This window comes from Salmo salar, chromosome ssa27, assembly GCF_905237065.1.
Source record: "Salmo salar chromosome ssa27, Ssal_v3.1, whole genome shotgun sequence".
Lineage (NCBI taxonomy): Eukaryota > Metazoa > Chordata > Actinopteri > Salmoniformes > Salmonidae > Salmo > Salmo salar.
This window is the reverse complement of record NC_059468.1, coordinates 14,696,255-14,719,278: the sequence shown is the minus strand read 5'-3', so window position 1 is coordinate 14,719,278 and position 23,024 is coordinate 14,696,255. Positions and strand designations below refer to the sequence as shown.

Below are 23,024 nucleotides of genomic sequence, written 5' to 3'. Positions count from 1 at the left end.
GGCGGTCAACATCACCGGCGTACTAGTCGCCACCGATCCATGTTTCCTTGTTCGTTTTGTTTTGTCTTAAATATACACACCTGTTTTCAATTCCCTTATTATGTTCCTTATTTAACCCTCTGGCTTCCATTTCTGTTTTGTCCGTGATTGTTCTTTGTCAGTGGTTGTTGGAGGTGTTTCTCCTCACCCTGTTATTTTGCTGTTGGAGATTTTGACTTTGTTTTTTGAGTAAACAAGACTGTTTTGAAATCAACCTGTGTCCTGCGCCTGACTCCGCTACGTCTCCAAACCAAAAGCGTTACAAATCATTTAAGATTGTAAGAGCTTTCATTGTTTGCTTATATGCCCCATTTATTTATCCTACAGTTCTGACTTGGTGTCCAGGGAGAATAATGTAAGAATGGCCCATGTTCTGAATTCTGTCAATGTACATTTAAAAAATAAAACAAATAGTTATATTGACTACGTCCATCCTAGCTCGCTCATTAATGTCTTAATCGAAATTACGGATTGCCTCTTATCCACTCGCCATCCCCTTATACCATAGTTTGTACATCTCAATTGTCAGTAGCAAGTCAGCCATATCAGTTATGTTTTTTTTTTTAAAGGTAGAAAGCAAATGAACTGTTTCGCTGCCAGACAAGGCTCTGCTGATAGCCAGGTGTAGCAGTGGTAAGGATTCCCTCCATGGTGCTGTTTGTGGGCATCGTTTGTCACCGTAATAGTGCCAGTAATGTATTTTTTTTTGTATTGTGTTGTGTTGTGTTGTGTAGTGGCTTTGCTGTCAAGCATAAACAAACAAAAAAGATTTACATGCTAAAATCGCCACTGGCTAGGACATCTATATATAGGGCTATATATCAGTCTAGAACAGGATTATCAATTTTGGATGCAATTTGAATGGAGTGATGGAGAGTGAGAAAGACTGCGAGAGAGTGCTCGCCCGTGCACTGATTTAAAGCAACAATATTCGAGTGATAGGCTGTTTTAATAATCTGCTGCTGCAATAAAAACAAGGTGAAGCCAAATTGATATGGGTAAATTAGAAGCGCATTTGGTATTTATATTACTGTAACACAGAATACGCTGCAGCAAATGTATGCCTACCTGTCACAAGAAAAAAAAGTTACCATGATGAGATGATAGGTCTAGATGCGTTGTGAACTACGCTCTATACTGAGATGGGTCTGTCCCTAACCTGAGCGTTGATTCATCGTGTAGAGGCCGTAGATAAGCCAGATTGAGACATTGCATATCATTTAACAGTTCCATTTCACGCCATGCTGTTCATATAAATAACTTATTATAATATATTGGTTGCTCGCAGTAATTTATCCCGGGAAAAGGGAGTGGTTTTGGATGATAAATCCCGGTAAATCTCAGAAACCGGGTTCCCGCCATTCAACCCGACATTGTACCCCATGAGAACCATGATCAACAGTAAAACACTCTTGAATCATTCTGACATGGAATTGGGAACTCGGTATATAGGCTTGTTTCCCATATGAATCTTCTCTTTGTACCAGACTCGGTTAAAATGCCTTTTGTTTCTTTTTTCTGTATTTATTTATCTGTATACAGTTGAAGTCGGAAGTTTACATACACCTTAGCCAAATACATTTAAACTCAGTTTTTCACAATTCCTGACATTAAATCTTAGTAAAAATTCCCTGTCTTATGTCAGTTAGGATCACCACTTTATTTTAAGAATGTGGAATGTCAGAATAATAGTAGAGAGAATGATTTATTTCAGCTTTTATTTCTTTCATCACATTCCCAGTGGGTCAGAAGTTTACATACACTCAATTAGTATTTGGTAGCATTGCCTTTAAATTGTTTAACTTGGGTCAAACGTTTTGGATAGACTTCCACAAGCTTCCCACAATACGTTGGGTGAATTTTGGCCCATTCCTCCTGATAGAGCTGGTGTAACTGAGTCAGGATGTAGGCCTCCTTGCTCGCACACGCTTTTTCAGTTCTGCCCACAAATTTTACATGGGATTGAGGTCAGTGTTTTGTGATGGCCACTCCAATACCTTGACTTTGTTGTCCTTAAGCCATTTTGCCACCACTTTGGAAGTATGCTTGGGGTCATTGTCCATTTGGAAGACGCATTTGCGACCAAGCTTTAACTTCCTAACTGATGTCTTGAGATGTTGCTTCAATATATTCACATAATTTTCCTCCCTCATGATGCCATCTATTTTGTGAAGTGCACCAGTCCCTCCTGCAGCAAAGCACCTCCACAACATGATGCTGCCATCCCCGTGCTTCACGGTTGGGATGGTGTTCTTCGGCTTACAAGCCTCCCCCTTTGGCAGCCCTTTGGCAGCCTCCCCCACTTGGCAGCCAGGACCACCCACTGGGGAGCCAGGCCCAGCCAATCAGAATGAGTTTTTCCCCACAAATGGGCTTTATTACAGACAGAAATACTCATCAGCAACACCTCCACCCCACTCAGACAACTCCGCAGATGAAGAAGCCTAATGTGGAGGTCCTGGGCTGGCGTGGTTACACGTGGTCTGCGGTTGTGTAGCCGGTTGGGCATACTACCAAATTCTGTAAAATGATGTTGGAGGCAGTTTACGGAAGAGAAATTAACATTAAATTCTCTGGCAGCAGCTCTGGTGGACATTCCTGTAGTCAGCATGCCAATTGCACACATCCTCAAAAATTGAGACATCTGTGGCATTGTGTCATGTGACAAAACTGCACATTTTAAAGTGGCCTTTTATTGTCCCCAGCACAAGGTGCACCTGTGTAATGTAATGATCATGCTGTTTAATCAGATTTTTGATATGCCACACCTGTCAGGTAGATGGATTCTCTTGGCAAATTATAAATGCTCGCTAACAGGGATGTAACAAATTTGTGCACAAACTTTGAGAGAAATAAACATTTTGTGCATATGGAACATTTCTGGGATTTTTATTTCAGCTCATGAAACATGGGACCAACACTTTACATGTTGTTTGTATTTTGTTCAGTTTTTTATATATTTTTTAATTTAACCTTTATTTAACCTTATTTAACTAGGTAAGTCAGTTAAGAACAAATTCATATTTACAATGACGGCCTACCCCGGCCAAAGCCCTTTTAGTGGTGAATCACAATTATGACTACACTGGGCCTGTAAACATACAGTAGCATAACGTTATAACTCTGTCATATGGTAAAGAAAGCCAATTATATAAATATGACAGCAAATGCAGAATTACAGGAGGCAGGAATAACAATAATTATGTTTATTCCTATACACCTCTTACAGAAATGGAATGGCGCCATCCAAGGACTTCTGGCGCCCTCTAGCGTATTGCTATATATTGCATGGCATTACAAACTGCACGTCCACCCCCACAGCAAGAGTGCGCTAAAGGCTTTACGGGAAATGAATGTAAACAAGCTACCTGCTTGTTCCTCGTTTGTTGGTCATCGGGAAACGGCGTGCAGTGTGTGGTAGAGGAGAAACCAAACAAAAGAAGGGTGAGCTGTTATTAAGACAAATAGCTAACTTTCAATAATGATTTGTTTAGGTAGCTAGCTAACGTTAGTTACTGTAATAATACACAAGCAAATTAATGTATTAAAAAAGGGTTTGATATGTGGCACAAAGCGTGCACTGTCAATGGGAGAGTAGACCAAATATGTCCGGTTGGTATTGCATAACTTCTTAAGGATCGGTAGTGCATCATTTACAGTAGCTAATGACTAACGTAAGTAACTGCTTTTAGCAACGCTAGTATTTACACACTACTATCGTTGGAATTAGTTGACAAAAAAAACGGATAGTCTGCCAGAAGTTAAGGAACATTCCATTTAAACTTTGCCAATTGTCCGTAAGATTGGTCCTTATTCAGGGGGAAAATGAGAAAAATTATCTAATAGAACATAAATTAAACAAACTTTCCAAACGTGGGTCTGTTGTAGAATCACCCTCTCTGCCTACGTTTGGTAATGAAGTTCCATTAGATATGTGTCCCCCCCAATGCATATGGATCAAGCTTACAGACAATCGACAGAGTAAGTTGAAATATAATTGTATTTAGCTCCGTTTTTTTGCAATCTAATTCCCAGCAACGTCAGCTAGCATGCAGGCTAAATGCGTGCTTACATTTAGCTAACTAGGCTGTTATAACTAGCTACTTATCTCCATGAAACACTTACAATAGATTGTAAACACTGATAGCTTGTTAGCTTGTATATGTGGGACTTGTATTAATTATAGCTAGAAGCTACTGCAGTGCTGCTGAATGGTGCACAAACTGAGGGACTATAAAATGACTCTATTCTCTGCACAGCTGTTTGGAGAAACCTTTTTATAATATCTCGTCCTGCTTAGAGAATGCACAAAGTAGCTTGACTTTGATCAGTATCATTAATGAGTTCAGTAGACTTTAAATGTCCACTATAATTTCACTGGAGGTAGAATTTATTGATAATATTATCATGTATTATTTCCTCTAGGTCTGATGTCATGTTTCAACCGTGTTGAAGATGACATTAATGCCAGGAGTCCAGGGTCTGCTAGGCCTTCACAGAACCCTTGTACCAGCTTTTAGCTGCTTTGTCTCATCTCCCGCCCAGCTGACATCTGTCGGTCTTCCCAGGTTACTTTGCACCATCACTGCAACTGTCAGCGACTCAAAGCCTTCAGTGGGACCTGAGAATGAGTCCTTGCTGGAGAGCTTGACCTTCATGGGGGTGGACGTGAAGATGGTGCGCCAGCGCCAACCGGGAGTGCTTCGCAAGGTCATCACCAATGAGCAAGGTCTGGCTCACTTTCTCCATGGCAAAGGCGCTAGCCGCAAAGTGGTGGCCGGCATCATCTCCCGGTACCCACGAGCCATCACTCGCTCGGGCGAGCACTTGGAGCAACGCTGGGCGATGTGGCGGAGTGTCTTCAAGAGCGACAGCGAAATCGTCAGCATTCTGGACCGCTCGCCCGAGTCCTTCTTCCGTTCGAGCGACAACGACAACCTGGAGAAGAACATCGTGTTCCTGGGATCGCTGGGCCTCAACACCAAGGACCTCCACCGCCTGCTGACCACGGCGCCACGGACCTTCTCCAACAGTGTCGAGCTCAACCGTCAGATGGTGGAGTTCCTGGAAGACGTGTGCGCCGAGTTGGGTGGAGAGGACCCTGGGCAGTTCGCCAAGGTAGTGATTTCCCGAAATCTCTATATCCTCATCCGTAGCACCAAGAGGGTGAAGGCAAACATTGACTTCCTCAAGGCGACTTTCAAGATGAGTGATCCAGAGCTGCTGGCTCTGCTGCAGGGGGCTGGGGCAGAAATCCTGGACCTCTCTAACGAGTACCTGAAGCGAAACCTCAAGATGCTTCAGGAGAAGCTGGTGTCTCTCGGCTGTCGGAAAGTCGACGTCAAGAAACTGATCGTCTGCTACCCCACTGTGCTGTTCATCGGATCGGATACGCTGAGTTCAAAACTGGACTGTCTATTAAAGGGAGGGATCACTATGAGGCAGATATTGGAGAAACCTAAAGTCCTGGAGTACAGCACGCAGAACATCACAGGGCGACTAGAGGAGCTGCATAAACTCCGTTATGACTTTGAAAAGAACGGCATCAACATTCTGGACTCTAGCCGAAAACGGTTCGACGCCAAGTTGGAAAGACTGGCTGTCTCGTCAGAGGAATGAGTTGTATCAATGTTTGGGTTATGCTTAGAATGAATCAGACATTTTGTTGCACTAGATTTTTGTCATTGCTGCCTGAAGCATGACCTCTACATATCACTGTCCTCCTCCTAAACTATAGAATTTGATTGTGCATAGCTGTAATAAGCAAGGTATACGGTAGGTAAAACAAGTCAATGATAAAGAGAATCATGTCAGTATCAGGAAACATTTATTTTAATGTAAACCAAAAAGAGTAAGTCTATGTAAAGTAGTATCATCATATTTGATCTATGATTTAGATTTTTACGTAAGCTAACGAACTGTGCATTGTAGTACTGTGTCAATGTATTTCTCATGATTGATTCTGAGGCACCTTATTGAACTTACCAATGGTTTTACAGAACTGTAAACTGCCAAGAGGCATTTTCCCTGACAGATTCTCAAACTTCTCTTTTGCCAGATGAGTTGTCTGATGAGAAATCAGCCAAACCCTTTCTTCCTAGCTTACAGTGCATTCGGGAAAGTGTTCAGACCCCTAGACCTTTACCACATTTTGTTACGTTACAGCCTTACTCTAAAATTTATGAAATAAATACAAATCCTCATTGATCTACACACAATACCCCATAATGACAACGCAAAACAGGTTTTTAGTTGTATTACAAATGATTTACATAAGGATTAAGACCCTTTGCAATGACACAAGAAATTGAGCTCCAGTGCATCCTGTTTCCATTAATCATCCTTGAGCTGTTTCTACAACTTGGAGTCCACCTGTGGTAAATTCAATTGATTGGATATGATTTGGAAAGGCACACACCTGTCTATGTAAGGTCCCACAGTTGACAGTGCATGTCAGAGCAAAAACCAAGCCTTGAGGTTGAAGGAATTGTCCGTAGAGCGCCGAGACAGTATTGTGTCGAGGCACAGATCTGGGGAAGGGTACAATAACATTTCTGCAGAATTGAAGGTCCCCAAGAACAAAGTAGCCACCATCATTCTTAAATGGAAGAAGTTTGGAACCACCAAGAGCAATTGGGGGAGAAGGGACTTGGTCAGGTAGGTTACCAAGAACCCGATGGTCACTCTGAAAGAGCTCCAGAGTTCTTCTGTGGAGATGGGAGAACCTTCCAGAAGGACAACCATCTCTGCAGCACTCTACCAATCAGGCATTTATGGTAGAGTGGCCAGACAGAAGCCAATCCTCAGTAAAAGGCACATGACAACCTGCTTGAAGCTTGCCAAAAGGCTTCTAAAGACTCAAACCATGAGAAACAAGATTCTCTGGTCTGATGAAACCAAGATTGAACTCTTTGGCTTGAATGCCAAGCATGACGTCTGGAGGACACCTGGCACCATCACTATGATGAAGCATGGTGGTGGCAGCATCATGCTGTGGGGATGTTTTTCAGCGGCAGGGACTGGGAGACTGGTCAGGATCGAGGGAATGATGAATGGAACAAAGTACAGAGATCCTTAATGAATACCTGCTCCAGAGCACTCAGGACCTCAGACTGGGGGGAAGGTTCACCTTCCAACAGGACAATGCAGGAGTGGCTTTGGGACAAGTCTCAATGTTCTTGAGTGGCCCAGCCAGAGCCTGAACTTGATCCTGATCGAACATCTCTGGAGAGACCTGAAAATAGCTGTGCAGCGATGCTCCCATTCTAACCTGACAGAGCTTGAGAGGATCTGCAGAGATGAATGGGAGAAACTCCCCAAATACAGGTGTGCCAAGCTTGTACCATCATACCCAAGAAGACTCAAGGCTGTAATTGCTGCCAAAGGTGCTTTAACAAAGTAAAGGTTCTGAATAGTTAGTAAATGTGTTATTTATTTTATACATTTTGCAAAAATGTATAAAAACCTGTTTTTGCTTTGTCATTATGGAGTATTGTGTGTAGATTAATGAGGGGGGAAAAAACGATTGAATCCATTTTAGAATAAGGCTAACAAAATGTGGAAAAAGTCAAGGGGTCTGAATTCTTTCTGAATGCACTGAATCTGCCTGAATTAATGAATATGTGAAAAATCAAGGTTGTTTGAATTGCATCACAAAAACTGATGCATTAGGTTTACTATAAGTAATAGTTATGTATGTTCTCTGTTTGATGCAAATATATGCCAATGAACGGTAATAAAATGACAGTTGATACTTTAATTAACCTTATGGATTTAAAACGTCACTTTCTGTATTTTGAAAGTTCTATATCTTGAATTGAGTGCATTAATCTGAAAACGTGCAGAGAGTCTACCTGCAATTAATGGTATTCAATATAATTTTGTATCCATATTCTACAGTGAAAGGCTACAGTGCAATTTTCATTGAACTGAGCAATGGATGGCATTCTGCTAACACAAGAGAATGAGAGAGGGAGATGATCGTTTCGGCAAAACCAATAAGTGTTCGAGGAGTGTTTCAATTTGTTGGTAGGTGGAAAAAGTACCCAATTGTCATACTTGAATAAAAGTAAAGATACCTTAATAGATAATGACTTGAGTAAAATTGAAAGTCAACCAGTAAAATACTACTTGAGTAAAAGTCTACAATTATTTGGTTTTAAATATACTTAAGTATCAAAAGTAAATGTAATTGCAAAAATATACTCAAGTAATAAAAGTCAAAGTATAAATGATTTAAAATTCCTTATTAAACAAACCAGACGGCACCATTTTCTTGTTTTTTATATTTACGGACAGCCAGTGGCAGACTAACACTCGGAAATAATTTACAAATTAAGCGTTTGTGTTTAGAGTCTGCCAGATCAGAGGCAGTAAGGATGACCAGGGATGTTCTCATGTTAAGTGCGTAAATTTGACAATTTTCCTGTCCTGCTAATCATTCAAAATGTAATGAGTACTTTGGGTGTCAGGGAAAATGTACGGTGGAAAAAGTTGATTATTTTCATTAGGAATGTAGTAACGTAAAAGTTACCACCCAGCACCATAGCAAACTTTCATTGACTATACACTTGTATGCAGAAGTTTTTAAATCTGACACACCCACTTTGAATCAGCTTTTTTGTCAGAGAAAAACATGCACACGTTTAAAAAAATAAATAAAATTGTACTTATTGTTTTATCTAAAAAATTAACTTCATTAGTTATCACTTTACACATTTATTTTGGGATCCACCCATGGAAACGTAATTTGCCTAATGACTTGCGAGTGGAGAAGGACTGTCTCATTTCAAGCAATCCGATTTCCATCCACGTTCACTCTCCTCGCAGACTCTCTTCGATTAATTTTTGACCTTTTTCAAAAGGAGGTGAGAGAGGACGCAGGAGGTGAGCAAATCTAATTCATAGTAGGCCAGAGAATAGGACAAACTTTTTTCCAATGGTAGACAGGCCTCCTCTGGTGTTAGAATCCGGTACTACAATAACTCAAATCAGATTATTTCAACCCAAAGCTTTATTATGATTGCTTTCATAAATGTGTTACGATTGCCTTGCGTATACATCCTCCTTTCTGAGAACACAAGGAAGAATTGGATCAAGAAAAGGTTACAATAACTTTACCGCTACGTGTCAAAAACTTTACAGCTAAAAGCCGAGCTGAGTACAAGAGTCAATCATTACCCACAGCAATTTAAATATTACATTTTAATAATTGATTTAAGGGTTTTATAACATGCCCTTTGATTGTCATTAAAGTAGATTAGATTGTCATTAAAGTTGAATTAGCATACTAAAATGACACCAACTCTGTATGTATGAATATCCACATGTTCATGATATATTCCTCAATGACTCTAAATTATGTATTTGTTGAATTTCTACTAAATATGAAATACTACCTTTCATGAACATTTCTATTCAGTCTTTACAAGGAATGACAACCCATATCCCGCTAGAAAGGCTTTCTATGATGCTATGATCTATGAAATATTCCTTGTTAAATTTAGGATAACAGTACTTTTAGAGACACCTTTGAGGGGCAGATCTGGAGGAATCCAGGTTTACTGGCATCTTTACATTTTCCAATGGAGAAGTATGGGAAGAGTCTCTCATTAAATGTGTCTTTGTGAGTGTAGATTTTTGACATGTCACGGGAGTCATAGAAGGACAATTCCCCTCCTCTGTAATCTAGTTGCACAATAATCCTTTGGGGTCTCCTCTTCAGAGCAAGAAGCCTAGCCTCTGGATCTGTATACTCACTGTTTTCTAAACCTATAGCCCAGATTCCATATTTAGGATTTGCGAATGTCCTATCTTTTCTGTTGATTGAATCTTTAGCCACACCCAAATTCCAGCTGGGGTGGTTCCCCACCTCCACCTCCCAGCTGTGCTTTCCTGAGGTAAACCCTTCAGAACCCAAAATTTTTGCGTTAAACGTGCATCGCTCTGGATTATCTGGCATTATCCGCTGCATGCCTGAGTTTCGCACACTGGTCAGATCATCAGACAAAGTGAGAAAGCTGGGAGCAGTGTTGGGGTCCATAATCACAGGAGCTTGAAGATAAGGAGATACTCTGTTAGTTCTATACAGTGGATACCTTTTCTTTGGTATAGCTACATCATGAAAACTGACAATAAAGACAAGTTGTGTTAAACCTACTCTCATCTACAATACATATTAATCACAAACACATTCTCTTTTAACTGTTTACTCACTGTGGTTAGCAATCACCAGCATCTTCTCCCAGACTCTGAACTTGAGGTTACCCAGGTGTTTGGCCACATCTATGAGCAATCCCGGTAATATTGCAGGATCTTGTGGTGTGCACTGCAGCTGGGCCCTACAACTGTAAATCATAATAATGGGTGAGTGTTCTCCTTAGCTTGTAAGGAGTCTATGGACAAGGAATGAGTCCTCCTAACCGCTAATGTTAGCATTAAAAAAACAATGGAAATCAATTAACCTGATATCAAAATGTTTTAAATTAATGCCCAAATAATCTGAGATACTTCAAACCAAGTCATTGAGCTACACAATCCCTTTCAGAAGGTGTTGTTGTGATATTAAATATACTGCTCAAAAAATAAAGGGAACACTAAAATAACACATCCTAGATCTGAATGAATGAAATAATCTTATTAAATACTTTTTTCTTTACATAGTTGAATGTGCTGACAACAAAATCCCACAAAAATAATCAATGGAAATCCAATTTATCAACCCATGGAGGTCTGGATTTGGAGTCACACTCAAAATTAAAGTGGAAAACCACACTACAGGCTGATCCAACTTTGATGTAATGTCCTTAAAACAAGTCAAGATGAGGCTCAGTAGTGTGTGTGGCCTCCACGTGCCTGTATGACCTCCCTACAACGCCTGGGCATGCTCCTGATGGGGTGGCGGATGGTCTCCTGAGGGATCTCCTCCCAGACCTGGACTAAAGCATCTGCCAACTCCTGGACAGTCTGTGGTGCAACGTGGCGTTGGTGGATGGAGCGAGACATGATGTCCCAGATGTGCTCAATTGGATTCAGGTCTGGGGAACGGGCGGGCCAGTCCATAGCATCAATGCCTTCCTCTTGCAGGAACTGCTGACATACTCCAGCCACATGAGGTCTAGCATTGTCTTGCATTAGGAGGAGCCCAGGGCCAACCGCACCAGCATATGGTCTCACAAGGGGTCTGAGGATCTCATCTCGGTACCTAATGGCAGTCAGGCTACCTCTGGCGAGCACATGAAGGGCTGTGCGGCCCCCCAAAGAAATGCCACCCCACACCATGACTGACCCACCGCCAAACCGGTCATGCTGGAGGATGTTGCAGGCAGCAGAACGTTCTCCACGGCGTCTCCAGACTCTGTCACGTCTGTCACATGTGCTCAGTGTGAACCTGCTTCATCTGTGAAGAGCACAGGGCGCCAGTGGCGAATTTGCCAATCTTGGTGTTCTCTGGCAAATGCCAAATGTCCTGCACGGTGTTGGGCTGTAAGCACAACCCCCACCTGTGGACGTCGGGCCCTCATACCACCCTCATGGAGTCTGTTTCTGACTGTTTGAGCAGACACATGCACATTTGTGGCCTGCTGGAGGTCATTTTGCAGGGCTCTGGCAGTGCTTCTCCTGCTCCTCCTTGCACAAAGGCGGAGGTAGCGGTCCTGCTGCTGGGTTGTTGCCCTCCTACGGCCTCCTCCACGTCTCCTGATGTACTGGCCTGTCTCCTGGTAGCGCCTCCATGCTCTGGACACTACGCTGACAGACACAGCAAACCTTCTTGCCACAGCTCGCATTGATGTGCCATCCTGGATGAGCTGCACTACCTGAGCCACTTGTGTGGGTTGTAGACTCCGTCTCATGCTACCACTAGAGTGAAAGCACCGCCAGCATTCAAAAGTGACCAAAACATCAGCCAGGAAGCATAGGAACGGAGAAGTGGTCTGTGGTCACCACCTGCAGAACCACTTCTTTATTGGGGGTATCTTGCTAATTGCCTATAATTTCCACCTGTTGTCTATTCCATTTGCACAACAGCATGTGAAATTTATTGTCAATCAGTGTTGCTTCCTAAGTGGACAGTTTGATTTCACAGAAGTGTGATTGACTTGGAGTTACATTGTGTTGTTTAAGTGTTCCCTTTATTTTTTTGAGCAGTGTATATATATATATTACAATTGTGCCTGCTGTCTATAAGGTTTTTGGTCAAATTAGGAGTAGCACTTATCAATTAAGAGTATGGTTTGATTTATTGCTAATCCAATATGGCAGCTTGATTACATATTTCTGCTTGATCATTGCATGCATTGATAATGCACATTGGTGTGTTCCAGTACAATTGTACTTGGGTTGAGCTTGACACCAAGGATCTTCCAGCAATTCACGAACACAATCCATTCAAATATTGAGATGTGATTTTTAGGCCATATCGTTTATGTGTAAGAGGAGTCATTTCTCTATATCAGTAACAAGCAGTATGATATTGAGAAAGACAAGATATTGGACATACCTCATTTGGATGTTTTTGTAGCTCTAGCAATGAGAAGACAGAGGAAAACTGAATGTTAATCATATTATGCTAGAATATAGTCAAGAACACATTGGAATATCCTATGCAGAAAACAACCGATGAAACCTTAGACAAGGATTCAAAGCCATCATCATAATGGATTCTATCCCAAAAGCTGCAGTAATGTCTCTCTATTCTTATCAGCAACAGCTCCTTGGGGAGTATACGTCACCCACAATCATATTGATTGCACTGCATATTGTGGTGGTGATACTGTAAAATGATCTAATCCGTACCCTTAAACTAAACCGCTAGCATTGCATGTCCGTTATCCTAACTAACAGATGCAACATGCAATGTTTGCAGTCCAGTTTTGGGATTACTGTGTACATACCTTCAGAAAGCGCAAATCCTGCTTCTTTAAGTCTTGCTCCAAAGTAGTGATACTCGTTGTAAGAGATGAGATTTGGTCGTGAATGATCTTCATTTCTGTGGTCATAGTATCTCTCTTCTGCTGCTCTTCCTTCCTCAGCTCACCTAGTCTGGCCTTCTCTTCATCTCTCAGAAACTGGTGAAGCTTCTCAAACGCCTCCTTTATCTGCCTCTCAGTGTCCACCAACTGTGTCTATGACAATGAAGCATCTTAATTAGCAAAAATACCTGGTTGGGGCTCATGATATCATGATTTTGGTAGAAAGGTAGAAAAAGTGAAGAGTCTTTAGAACATTTCAGAACAATTAATAGAAAAGACAATAAATTAACCAATTTAAAAAGTACAAAGTAAAAAAGTCTGTTCAATTTAATTCAGATAAAATTCTATATTTGTATTTTATTTTGTTGCTTCCATTGCCAGTACACTTACCTTTGTGTGTTGAACAATATGCTTGTATTTTCTCTCAGTCTCAGTACATTTCTTCAGATTGTCCTGCAAAGGCTTCAAGTTCAGCATCAGCTTTTCCTGTGTGACATTGTACAGGTTGTTAATATAGCCCAACCTGGTCTGAGTATTTCATATTATTCTGTAGGTAAATCCAGGACACTCCATTTAGTATATGTTCTGTTTCGTATGGTATGTATTAATTTTTGGATGTCCATCACCCATTTTGTATGATATGTTACGAATTACAATCTGTATTATATGTTAAGAATTTGAAAAATGTATTGTTATGAATTTGCAAAATGTATGGTATGTTACGAATTCCAGCTAGGTGGCTAATGTTAGAAAGACTAGGGGTTAGGGTTAAGTTTAGGCGATAGGTTAAAGGGTTAGGTGAGGGGTTAGCTAAAAGGATTTTTCCTGTGCCAAGCTGCAATGGTCCCTCAAAAACAATATAGGCACTGAACAAATTTCAGGGCTGCTGAGCGCAAACTTTAAGGTTGTGAACATTCTGTGCAACTTCCAGCACAGGTTTACTGTGAACACTGAGGCTGTATCCGCTTTAAGTTACAGTTTCAGGCAGTGGTCAAGTAGGCTAGTGTGGCTATTTGATCATAATGTAGGCCCACCAGAGTGGCCTACCATAAAAAACAATGGAGAAAATGCATCCCATAACATTTCAACATGGAAATAGCTGTTCTATCATTCAGCCTACAGTAGCAGCCAATGTGTGGTATTCAATGTAAGCCTACATTCCATGAGACCTTTGAAAAAAACTAGCAGGGCTTGACATTAACCTGATAATCCACTTGTCCTTCAGACAAGGAGGTGTTGTTTGATGCAAGAAACCACTTTACAAAATAAAATGGTCATGCACCATTATTACAGAGAATCAGACAAATTATGTTACCCTCTGGAATGGCTTAATTGATCATATTCCAGACTCGTTTTAGATGCAAATACTGTTGCAGTTGCACCAGCGGAATTTAAACCAAACAATATTTTTTTAATGTAAGGCTTGATCATCATGAAAATGTATCCCCATTCCCCAATCAAATACCTTCATCGATACCACAAAAAAGACAAAGACAGCTTTTTATTCCAATCTGTCATCCCTCATAAATTCCGACATAATACTTTGGGATACGGGTGCTAAGTGAAAACAAGCATAGAAAATAGCATTGGCATTAATAATAAATAACAAAATTGTCAGGCTACTAGTATATTATACATATTTCAGTGATAACTTGGTTGATTAACAATATTGGGTTGTTGACTGTTTTTTTTAATATAAATAAAAAAAGGCAGTGTAGTTCACCGTTGCCCAGAATGCATTGCTCCATTAACTTTCAAAAGATTGTTTTTCGAAGTCGCACAAAATTGGTGTATTTTCACACGAATTAAGCCACACAAAACTCACAAAATCTGCTGAAATATTTTTTGTACATATTTGCATGAATTGAGTGTGAGATTGTATTGATGTTGTAAACACAGTCCAGTTCAAAAATAATAACATAGACCCCTATGTGGCAATAGTCTATTGGCAATCATGGGCAGCTTAGAGGGAACATTACTTAGCTGTATTCCGTTTCTTTTTATTGTAAAAAAAAACTCCCTAGTCCTTGCCCGATGACAAGCATACCCATAACATGATGCAGCATCTACCATGTTTGACAATACAGTATGAAGAGTGGTACTTAGTGATGTGTTGTGTTGGATTTCCCCAAAACATATTGCTTTGTATTCAGGATATGACGTTAATTTCTTTGCCACATTTCTTGCAGCATTACTCAAGTGTCTTTTTGCAAACAGGATATATGTTTTGGAATATTTTTATTCTGTACAGGCTTCCTTCTTTTCACTCTGTCATTTAGCTTAGTATTCTGGAGAAACTACAATGTTGTTGATCCATCCTCAGTTCTCTCATATAACAACTATTAAACTCTGTAACTGTTTTAAAATCACCATCGGCCTCATGGTGAAATCCCTGAGCAGTTTCCTTCCTGTCCAGCAACTGAGTGAGGAAGGACGCCTGTATTTTTTTAGTGACTGGGAGTATTTATCCAAAGCTTAATAACTTCACCATGCTCAAAGGAATATTCAATCTGCTTTTTTTATTTTTACATCTACGAAATGGTGCTCTTCTTTGCTAGGCATTGAAAAAATCCCTGGTCTTTGTGGTTGACTATGTGCTTGAAATTAACTACTCGATTGAGGGACCTTACAGATAATTGTATGTGTGGGGTACAGAGGTGGGGCAGTCATTCTAAAATCATGTTAACCACTATTATTGAACACAGAATGAGTCCATGCGACTTATTATGCAATTTGTTAAGCACATTTGTCCTCCTGAACTTATTTAGGCTTGCTATAAAAAAATGGGTTGTCTTAAAACAAAATTCCACTTCAACATTTTGGGATATTGTGTGTAGATCAGTGACACAATATCTAAATGTTATCCATTTTAAATTCAGTCTGTAACACAACAAAATGTGGAAAAAGTAAAGTGGTGTGAATACTTTCTTAATGCACTGTACATGCTCATCCTAATATACCTACTACTGTACATACCATTTTCTTCTCCAAATTATATATTTTCTATACACACTACATTTGTATATTCTGGATTCTGACACTGCTCAGTCTAATATATCTACTTTGGACTGTTATTTGTACTTTTTTGATTATTTGTGCATGTGTATTGTATTTGCTAGACATTCTACTGCACTGTTGGAGCTAGTAACATAATTTTGTTGCACTGCCATAACACCTGCAAACCTGTGTAGGCAACCAATAAACCTATATTTGATTTTTAAAAAGCCAGCTAAGGTGGCAGTGGCAAGCAACACCAGGTTACACCAGGTGAGGTTAGAGGGGATGTGACTTAATCTCACCATGTAAAAATTATACCAGTAACATGTAGAACATGTAGAAATTTGAAATAGATGCACACATTTACCTTGAGGTCAACTACAGCCTTTTCTACAGCAATGACCTTGTGTCCAGAGTGTTGAGTCGGATTTTCACAGATGTTACACACAGCTTTCCCCTCGTCCATACAAAACCACTTATGCTTCTCTGCATGTTTACTGCACAAAACCTGTCCAGCCAGCCCAGGAAAAACTTGCTTTTCTTCAGTTCTTGAATCTGTGGACCTCCTTATTTCTTCCCTCCCTGAGCCTGTGGAACCCCCCTTTTTTCCCACACCTGATTCTATGGGCTCCCGTTTTTCTTCCATCCGTAAATCTTTGGACCCCCTCATTTCTTCCTCTGAGCTGGTGGACCCCCTCTTCTCTTCCTTCCCACGGCCTGTAGACCCGATCATTTCATCGGTCATTGAGTCAATGACGTACACCCTTTTCTCCCTCTTTGTGTATGAGTCTGCCAGGTCCTTCAGAGCAAAGTTAGGCATCCACCCTTTGGAAGATTTTCTCTTACAGATTGGACAGTTACTATTTTTTGTTTGATCCCAGAACTTGGAAATACAGCTGAAACAAAAATTGTGGAGGCAACTAAGAGACACAGGGTCTGTATAAATCTCAGAACACACATGGCAGCAAAGATAATTCTCAAGGAGAAAGTCTGCCATGTCTACACCTTGAAATGGCGTTTCTTCTCAGAGCAACTTGAGATTATCAAATGTTTATTGCAATATCACTTGCACATCAGCTCAAAGGTTCACCTATAAAAGGCCACAACGTCCGGGTTCAATAGTGCAGATGACTGAAATACTGTCAGACTTTAACCGTAACAATTATGAAGATATACTGTTTACGTGGTTTAGGAGTGTATATAGTCAAGCAAATTCTGAATTATATCACAATTAAAGTGATCATTCCCTTTCTTTTGATTTTCCCATGATGTCAAGCAAAGAAGCACTGAGTTTGAAGGTAGGCCTTGAAATACAGCCACAGGTACACCTCCAATTGACTCAAATTATGTCAATTAGCTTATCAGAAGCTAAAGCCATGACATCATTTTCTGGAATTTTCCAAGCTGTTTAAAGGCACAGTCAATTTAAACTTCTGACCCACTGGAATTGTGATACAGTGAATTATAAGTGAAATAATCTGTCTGTAAACAATTGTTGGAAAAATTACTTGTCATGCACAAAGTAGATGTCCTAACTGACTTGCCAAAACTACTTGCCAAACAACTAGTTTGTTAACAAGAAATTTGTGGAGTGGTTGAAAAACGAGTTTTAATGACTCCAACCTAAGTGTATATAAACTTCAACTGTACATGTGGTAAAGCCACACAGAAAGTTAGCAAAATTCTGGTAGTTTACTGGTAAACTTCAAAGATTTCCTCCCTTTGCAACTTCTTTAACCTTTACAGCAGTGGGCTAAATCATGCAGTGATGTCAGTGGGATATGTTGGTTACTTGAGCGTATCTCATATGGGTCTCAAGTGAGCATATGAGCAGGACTACTTGATTTTGGGTTGCAAAGCTACCAATAATTTACCAACGTTATTGGAATCTTCAGTAAATCTTCTGTAATTAACGGTCACCTGACATGTGCTTCTACATCTACATTGCTTGCGGTTTGGGGTTTTAGGCTGGGTTTCTATATAAGCACTTTGTGACATCTGCTGATGTAAAACGGTCTTCATAAATACATTTGATACCATGTCAGATATACAGTTGAAATATATGCAATTTTGAGTTTGAATCCCAATATTACACTTTACATAAATCACTGAAGACTGAAATATAACAAAACCGTTTGACATAGAAACACCAGATTTTCTCCTGTTTTTTTTGTTGGTACGTTTATTAATTAGGAAATCATGAAAGATATTTATAACATTCCACCCATGAAGCCACTAGGTCATTTGACTGCAGGAAAGGGTTACAGTTGCCCCCAGAACTATTTAAACAGCATAAGCCCTGTGAGTGTGTGACATCCCGTTTTTGTGCAGATTCCAGGCACAGGCACACACATTATTTTCTCCCTTTCAAAAATACTTTCTCATAATGATTCATGACATAGCATTTCTGTGTAATTCACTGTCACGTCCTGACCAGTAAAGGGGTCATTTTGTTATTATAGTTGGTCAGGACGTGGCAGGGGTGTGTTTGTTTTGTGTGTTTCGGGGTTTTTGGTTTATGTTCTATGTTTTCTATTTCTATGTGGGTTTTCTAGTTTGTCTATTTCTATGTTAGTTTTGGGAACGACCTCTAATTAGAAGCAGCTGGTTGCCGTTGCTTCTAATTGAAGGCCATATTTAAGTGGGTTTATTTTCACTTGTGTTTGTGGGTGGTTGTTTCTTTGTATAGCTGTGTAGCCTTACAGGGCTGTCGGTCGGTTTCTTGTTTTGTTTCAGTGTTCACGTTTAAATAAAAGTATAAGTATGAACACTTACCACGCTGCGTATTGGTCCGATATTTCTTACTCCAAACCCGTTATTACCCTCTAAAATGTAATTATACCTTGTTATTTCGTCAATTCAAATGTTAACAGACAATGCTGGAGTTGACAGACGATGGAGACATGGGAATTCTAAATCCCAATTTTGGTCCAAGACAGCAGTGTGTAGCTGTCTAGTCTAGAGGGAGCACAATCCAACGTTATAGAGAGAGAGAGAGAATGCCTCAGGTATGATGCTGAAGAATCCCATGGCTCCTTGGCGTTGATACAGTAGGAAAAAAGGAAATCATTCAGTATGGACGGTCAATAGATTATTGAACATTATCATTTGCAGTGCTGTTTCTCATTTTCCCTATGCTATCAAAACCAATAACTGAATCTGACAGAGGAAAGTACATAACTAGTTTTGCAAAAATGCACATTATTATCTTCTGACAAAAAGTAATTATATTAAGTCACATGTCATAAGGAGACATCAATTGGGATGATTGATGTCATCTGGAATGTCACCTTCAGGTAAACAAAAACACAGAGAGAGAGCTGATTGGTGTTCCAGAGTGTTAGATGTACGGTGGCAGGGTTATAGACCAACCATGGCAACACAAACACCCCTTATACATTGCACTAATTCATCAGTAGCACAAGTAGTAAATGAATGACAAACATCTATGGAAATGTACACACACACACACACACACACACACACACACACACACACACACACACACACACACACACACACACACACACACACACACACACAGTGACAATAAAATCCATAAGCTACAGGATTGTAACAAACCTAGCCTACTAACATCATGTTATGTAAAGTGTATGTTTTGCTGTGCTGTCAAAAAAAGGTCACATCTGATCAGGAACTGTCTGTTCCTTGTTCTCTCCAGGTCATGGATACAATAATAGTTATGGCTAATAGGCAGAGGCTTAGTGTGTAGTAGGCCTATATGAAGCAACCTGTAACATTTCTAAGTATGAAGATGCATGTGGAACTTTCTGTGATCCATGCCCAATTATCCCCATATCTATATGAAACATGTAACCTGTGATATATCTTCTTGTTCAGAACACATTGGACCCACCAAAAAGTTAACAAAAATGCCTTAAACTTTCAGTTTCAAAACATGCAGTAAACAAAACCTGAAAACACAACTCTCATGGCTCTGTATTGACTTATTTGTCTGAAAAAAGCTTTACAAAGTATTTCCTCTCTTAGTTTAGTCTCCGGCGTCAATGCTGTTTAAGGGAGAAGTTTTAAATAGAGACAAAACATTCAAGTTAAATAAAAGTGCAATAATACTCATTTAAATATGCAAAGTGAAAACAAACTGTAACAGATATCCTTTGGGCAGTAGCGGTGCATGTGTAAAATCACGGGGTAAGCCAAGCTAGAAAACAAATTCCATATTACAACCTATGTGTTATGATAATTGCGTTGTTTGCTCTATAACCGGTTAGTTCATATGCCTGTCCGGTGAAGTCCGCAAAACATATTGTATGTAACAAACAGTTACATGACCTACAGCATGGTGAAGCCATTTCCGGATGACTAAACAACTATTGATTTAGAACCACAGAGTTACACAACGCAAGTCGCAAAGAAAACAGGAGCTGCCTCCTCAATTCTAGCTCCATGTAACGGCTGTCGTCGGAAGAAGACCAAGGTGCAGCGGAGTTAGTGTTCATCATAAAAGGTTTTAATGATCAACGAACACTATACAAAAGAAACCAAAAAACGACTAGCAACAGTTCTGTCAGGAACACACTAAACAGAAAACAATTACCCACAAAACCCAAAGGAAAAACATGCTCCTTATGTGTGACTCCCAATCAGCAACAATGAGCTTCAGCTGTGCCTGATTGGGAGCTACACACGGCCCAAAACAAAGAAATACAAAAACATAGAGAAAGGAACATAGAACGCCCACCCAATGTAACACCCTGGCCTAACCAAAATAAAGAACAAAAACCCCTCTCTATGGCCAGGGCGTTACACTCCATTTCAACATCATCTAATCCCCTATGCTTAGTCCAATACAGTGACTAAAGAGAGCAAAAACAACTTAGTCCAATCAACGTAAGCTAAATATGATGTAGCTGTCCATGGCACTGATTTCTGTGTCTGTCTGCGCTTGCAAGTAGAAAATAACACTCACCCTACTTGTAGAGAATAGCCAATGCCATCCTCCTCTTTCATGTTGCCTAAACGGTCTATGAGTGTCATAGAGTACACACTTTTAGTTTTTGCTGTCCTAAACTACCTGGCTATAATGATTTAGATGGTACAACGATTGTGACAAAACAAGCAAACTGAAATTAGGCAAACTATTACAATTTTTGCAACCCGGAAATGGCGGAGCAATTTCTGCATATTGCACCTTTAAATCCACTTCAATCAGTGTAGAATCTGAAGGGGAGGAGACAGGATAAGCATGATTTTTAAGCCTTGAGACCTGAATTGTGTGTGTGCCATTCAGAGGGTGAATGGGCAAAACAAAATATTTAAGTGCCTTTGAACAGGGTATGGTAGTAGGTGCCAGGCGCACCGGTTTGTGTCAAGACTGCAAACACAGCAGAGTTTTTCACGCTCAACAGTTTCCCGTGCGTATCAAGAATGGTCCACCACCCAAAGGACATCCAGCCAGCTTGACACAACTTTTGGAAGCATTGGAGTCAACATGGGCCAGCATCCCTGTGGAATGCTTTTGACACCTTGTAGAGTCCATGCCCTGACGAATTGAGGTTGTTCTGATGGGAAAAGGGGTCCTCATGTTTGGTATAGTCAGTGTAGATACAAGACCATTGTTGCACTCAGTATTTACAAGCATGACAGTGGTCTTAAGTATAGGCCAGGGGTTCCTAAAGTTTTTCTGCACATAACCCCAATTTGACACTAGACCCTAGTTAATACTGTGTGTTTCATATCCACTCAATTGTTGGTCCAGCAGGCTGTTTCAACACACTAAACGTTTGTATTCTATACCCATTTGAAGAGAAGAAAGTTCTTACATTTTGTTTGAAAAAAACTCACAGATTTTCTCAGGGGACACCATTTCAATTTCACCCCAAGTTTGGGAACCACTGGTCTAGGCCCTATACTTTATTACCTTCTTTCAATGTATACTTTTCTGTTTAGTAACACCAGGGTTGTGTTCATTAGGGCACACAACAGCGAACAGTTAAAGTTTTGCAACAGAAAATGAAAAGTCTTGGTAGTGCCTCCCTGTTTCAGCCTATTTTCTTCCATTTCGTATCTAATGAACCCAACCCAATAGTAAATCAACTAGACTGTCAGCGGTTTCAAATAGTCTAATAGCTTTGAGTTACCTTTGTTGGCTTACATTTGATAGATTAGTGTTACAGCAAAGGAGAAAGCACTATACTGTACACTTCCACATTGGCAAGATTTTAGCCGAAACTCTTCAAAATCTAAAAATGTTCATAACTCCCACCACAAAGAAAGATTAAGTCCAAACCACGATTATAGTGAATAAATTGGGGATAGCTTTTATTTTCATTGAAATGATGGTATGCTAGGATTATCTGTTTAATATACACATTGGTAGACAGAAAATGGTGTTAGAAAGTCATATGCAATTTATAAACATTGGTCGGCATACAAATAACATTGACCTCTATACAAACATAGTGCTATAAAAAATAAATGGCTCTGATTAAGAAAATGTAATACCTGGGTAAGAAAATATACCACAGCGTTAAAACAGAAAGATCAATATCAGCGTTGATGCCTTTGACAAAAATGTATAAATGGAGAGAAGCAATGCATAATATGAAGAATCATCAAGAACAAGTGAACAACATGGTCGTGTTCATTGGGCCATGCAACAGAGAATATTTTGCAATGGATAATTGTACAAGTCCATATATTCCCTCCCTGTTTGTCTGTTTTCTTCTGTTTGGTGCCTAATGAACGCAACCCTCTATGTGCATTAGGGCAGCAAGAGCTCAATGACTGATCTCTATCAAAGAATTTATAACATCCGTCAGTATTTTTCATTGAGATTCAAAATTCCATCCATTATAGAGCTGTGACTCCAAAAAAAAATTGGATGCAAGCTTTGTTTTGTATTATTAACCGGGAAGTTTGGCTCCTGGATGCTGATTGGCTGAAAGTTGTGGTATATCAGACCGTATATCACGGGTATGACCAAATTTATTTTTTTACTGTTTTATGTAAGTTGGTAACCAGTTTATAATAACA

General features: G+C 40.0%; 2 protein-coding genes across 2 annotated transcripts; one reads left to right on the top strand and one right to left on the bottom strand.

Moving 5' to 3' along the window:
* Window positions 1–3,347: 3,347 nt before the first annotated feature.
* On the top strand, window positions 3,348–6,252 carry mterf1 (mitochondrial transcription termination factor 1). The gene is made up of 2 exons (XM_014177711.2): window positions 3,348–3,483; window positions 4,465–6,252. Exon 2 carries the CDS (start codon window positions 4,495–4,497, stop codon window positions 5,656–5,658), a length of 1,164 nt encoding a protein of 387 aa, XP_014033186.1. The 5' UTR covers window positions 3,348–3,483; window positions 4,465–4,494; the 3' UTR covers window positions 5,659–6,252.
* Window positions 6,253–9,034: 2,782 nt separating this feature from the next.
* LOC106588533 (E3 ubiquitin-protein ligase TRIM35) lies at window positions 9,035–17,047 on the bottom strand. The gene is made up of 6 exons (XM_014177660.2): window positions 16,375–17,047; window positions 13,401–13,496; window positions 12,933–13,163; window positions 12,539–12,561; window positions 10,255–10,385; window positions 9,035–10,092 (listed from the first exon to the last, which is right to left on the bottom strand). Exons 1-6 carry the CDS (start codon window positions 17,002–17,004, stop codon window positions 9,542–9,544), a joined length of 1,662 nt encoding a protein of 553 aa, XP_014033135.2. The 5' UTR covers window positions 17,005–17,047; the 3' UTR covers window positions 9,035–9,541.
* Window positions 17,048–23,024: the final 5,977 nt, after the last annotated feature.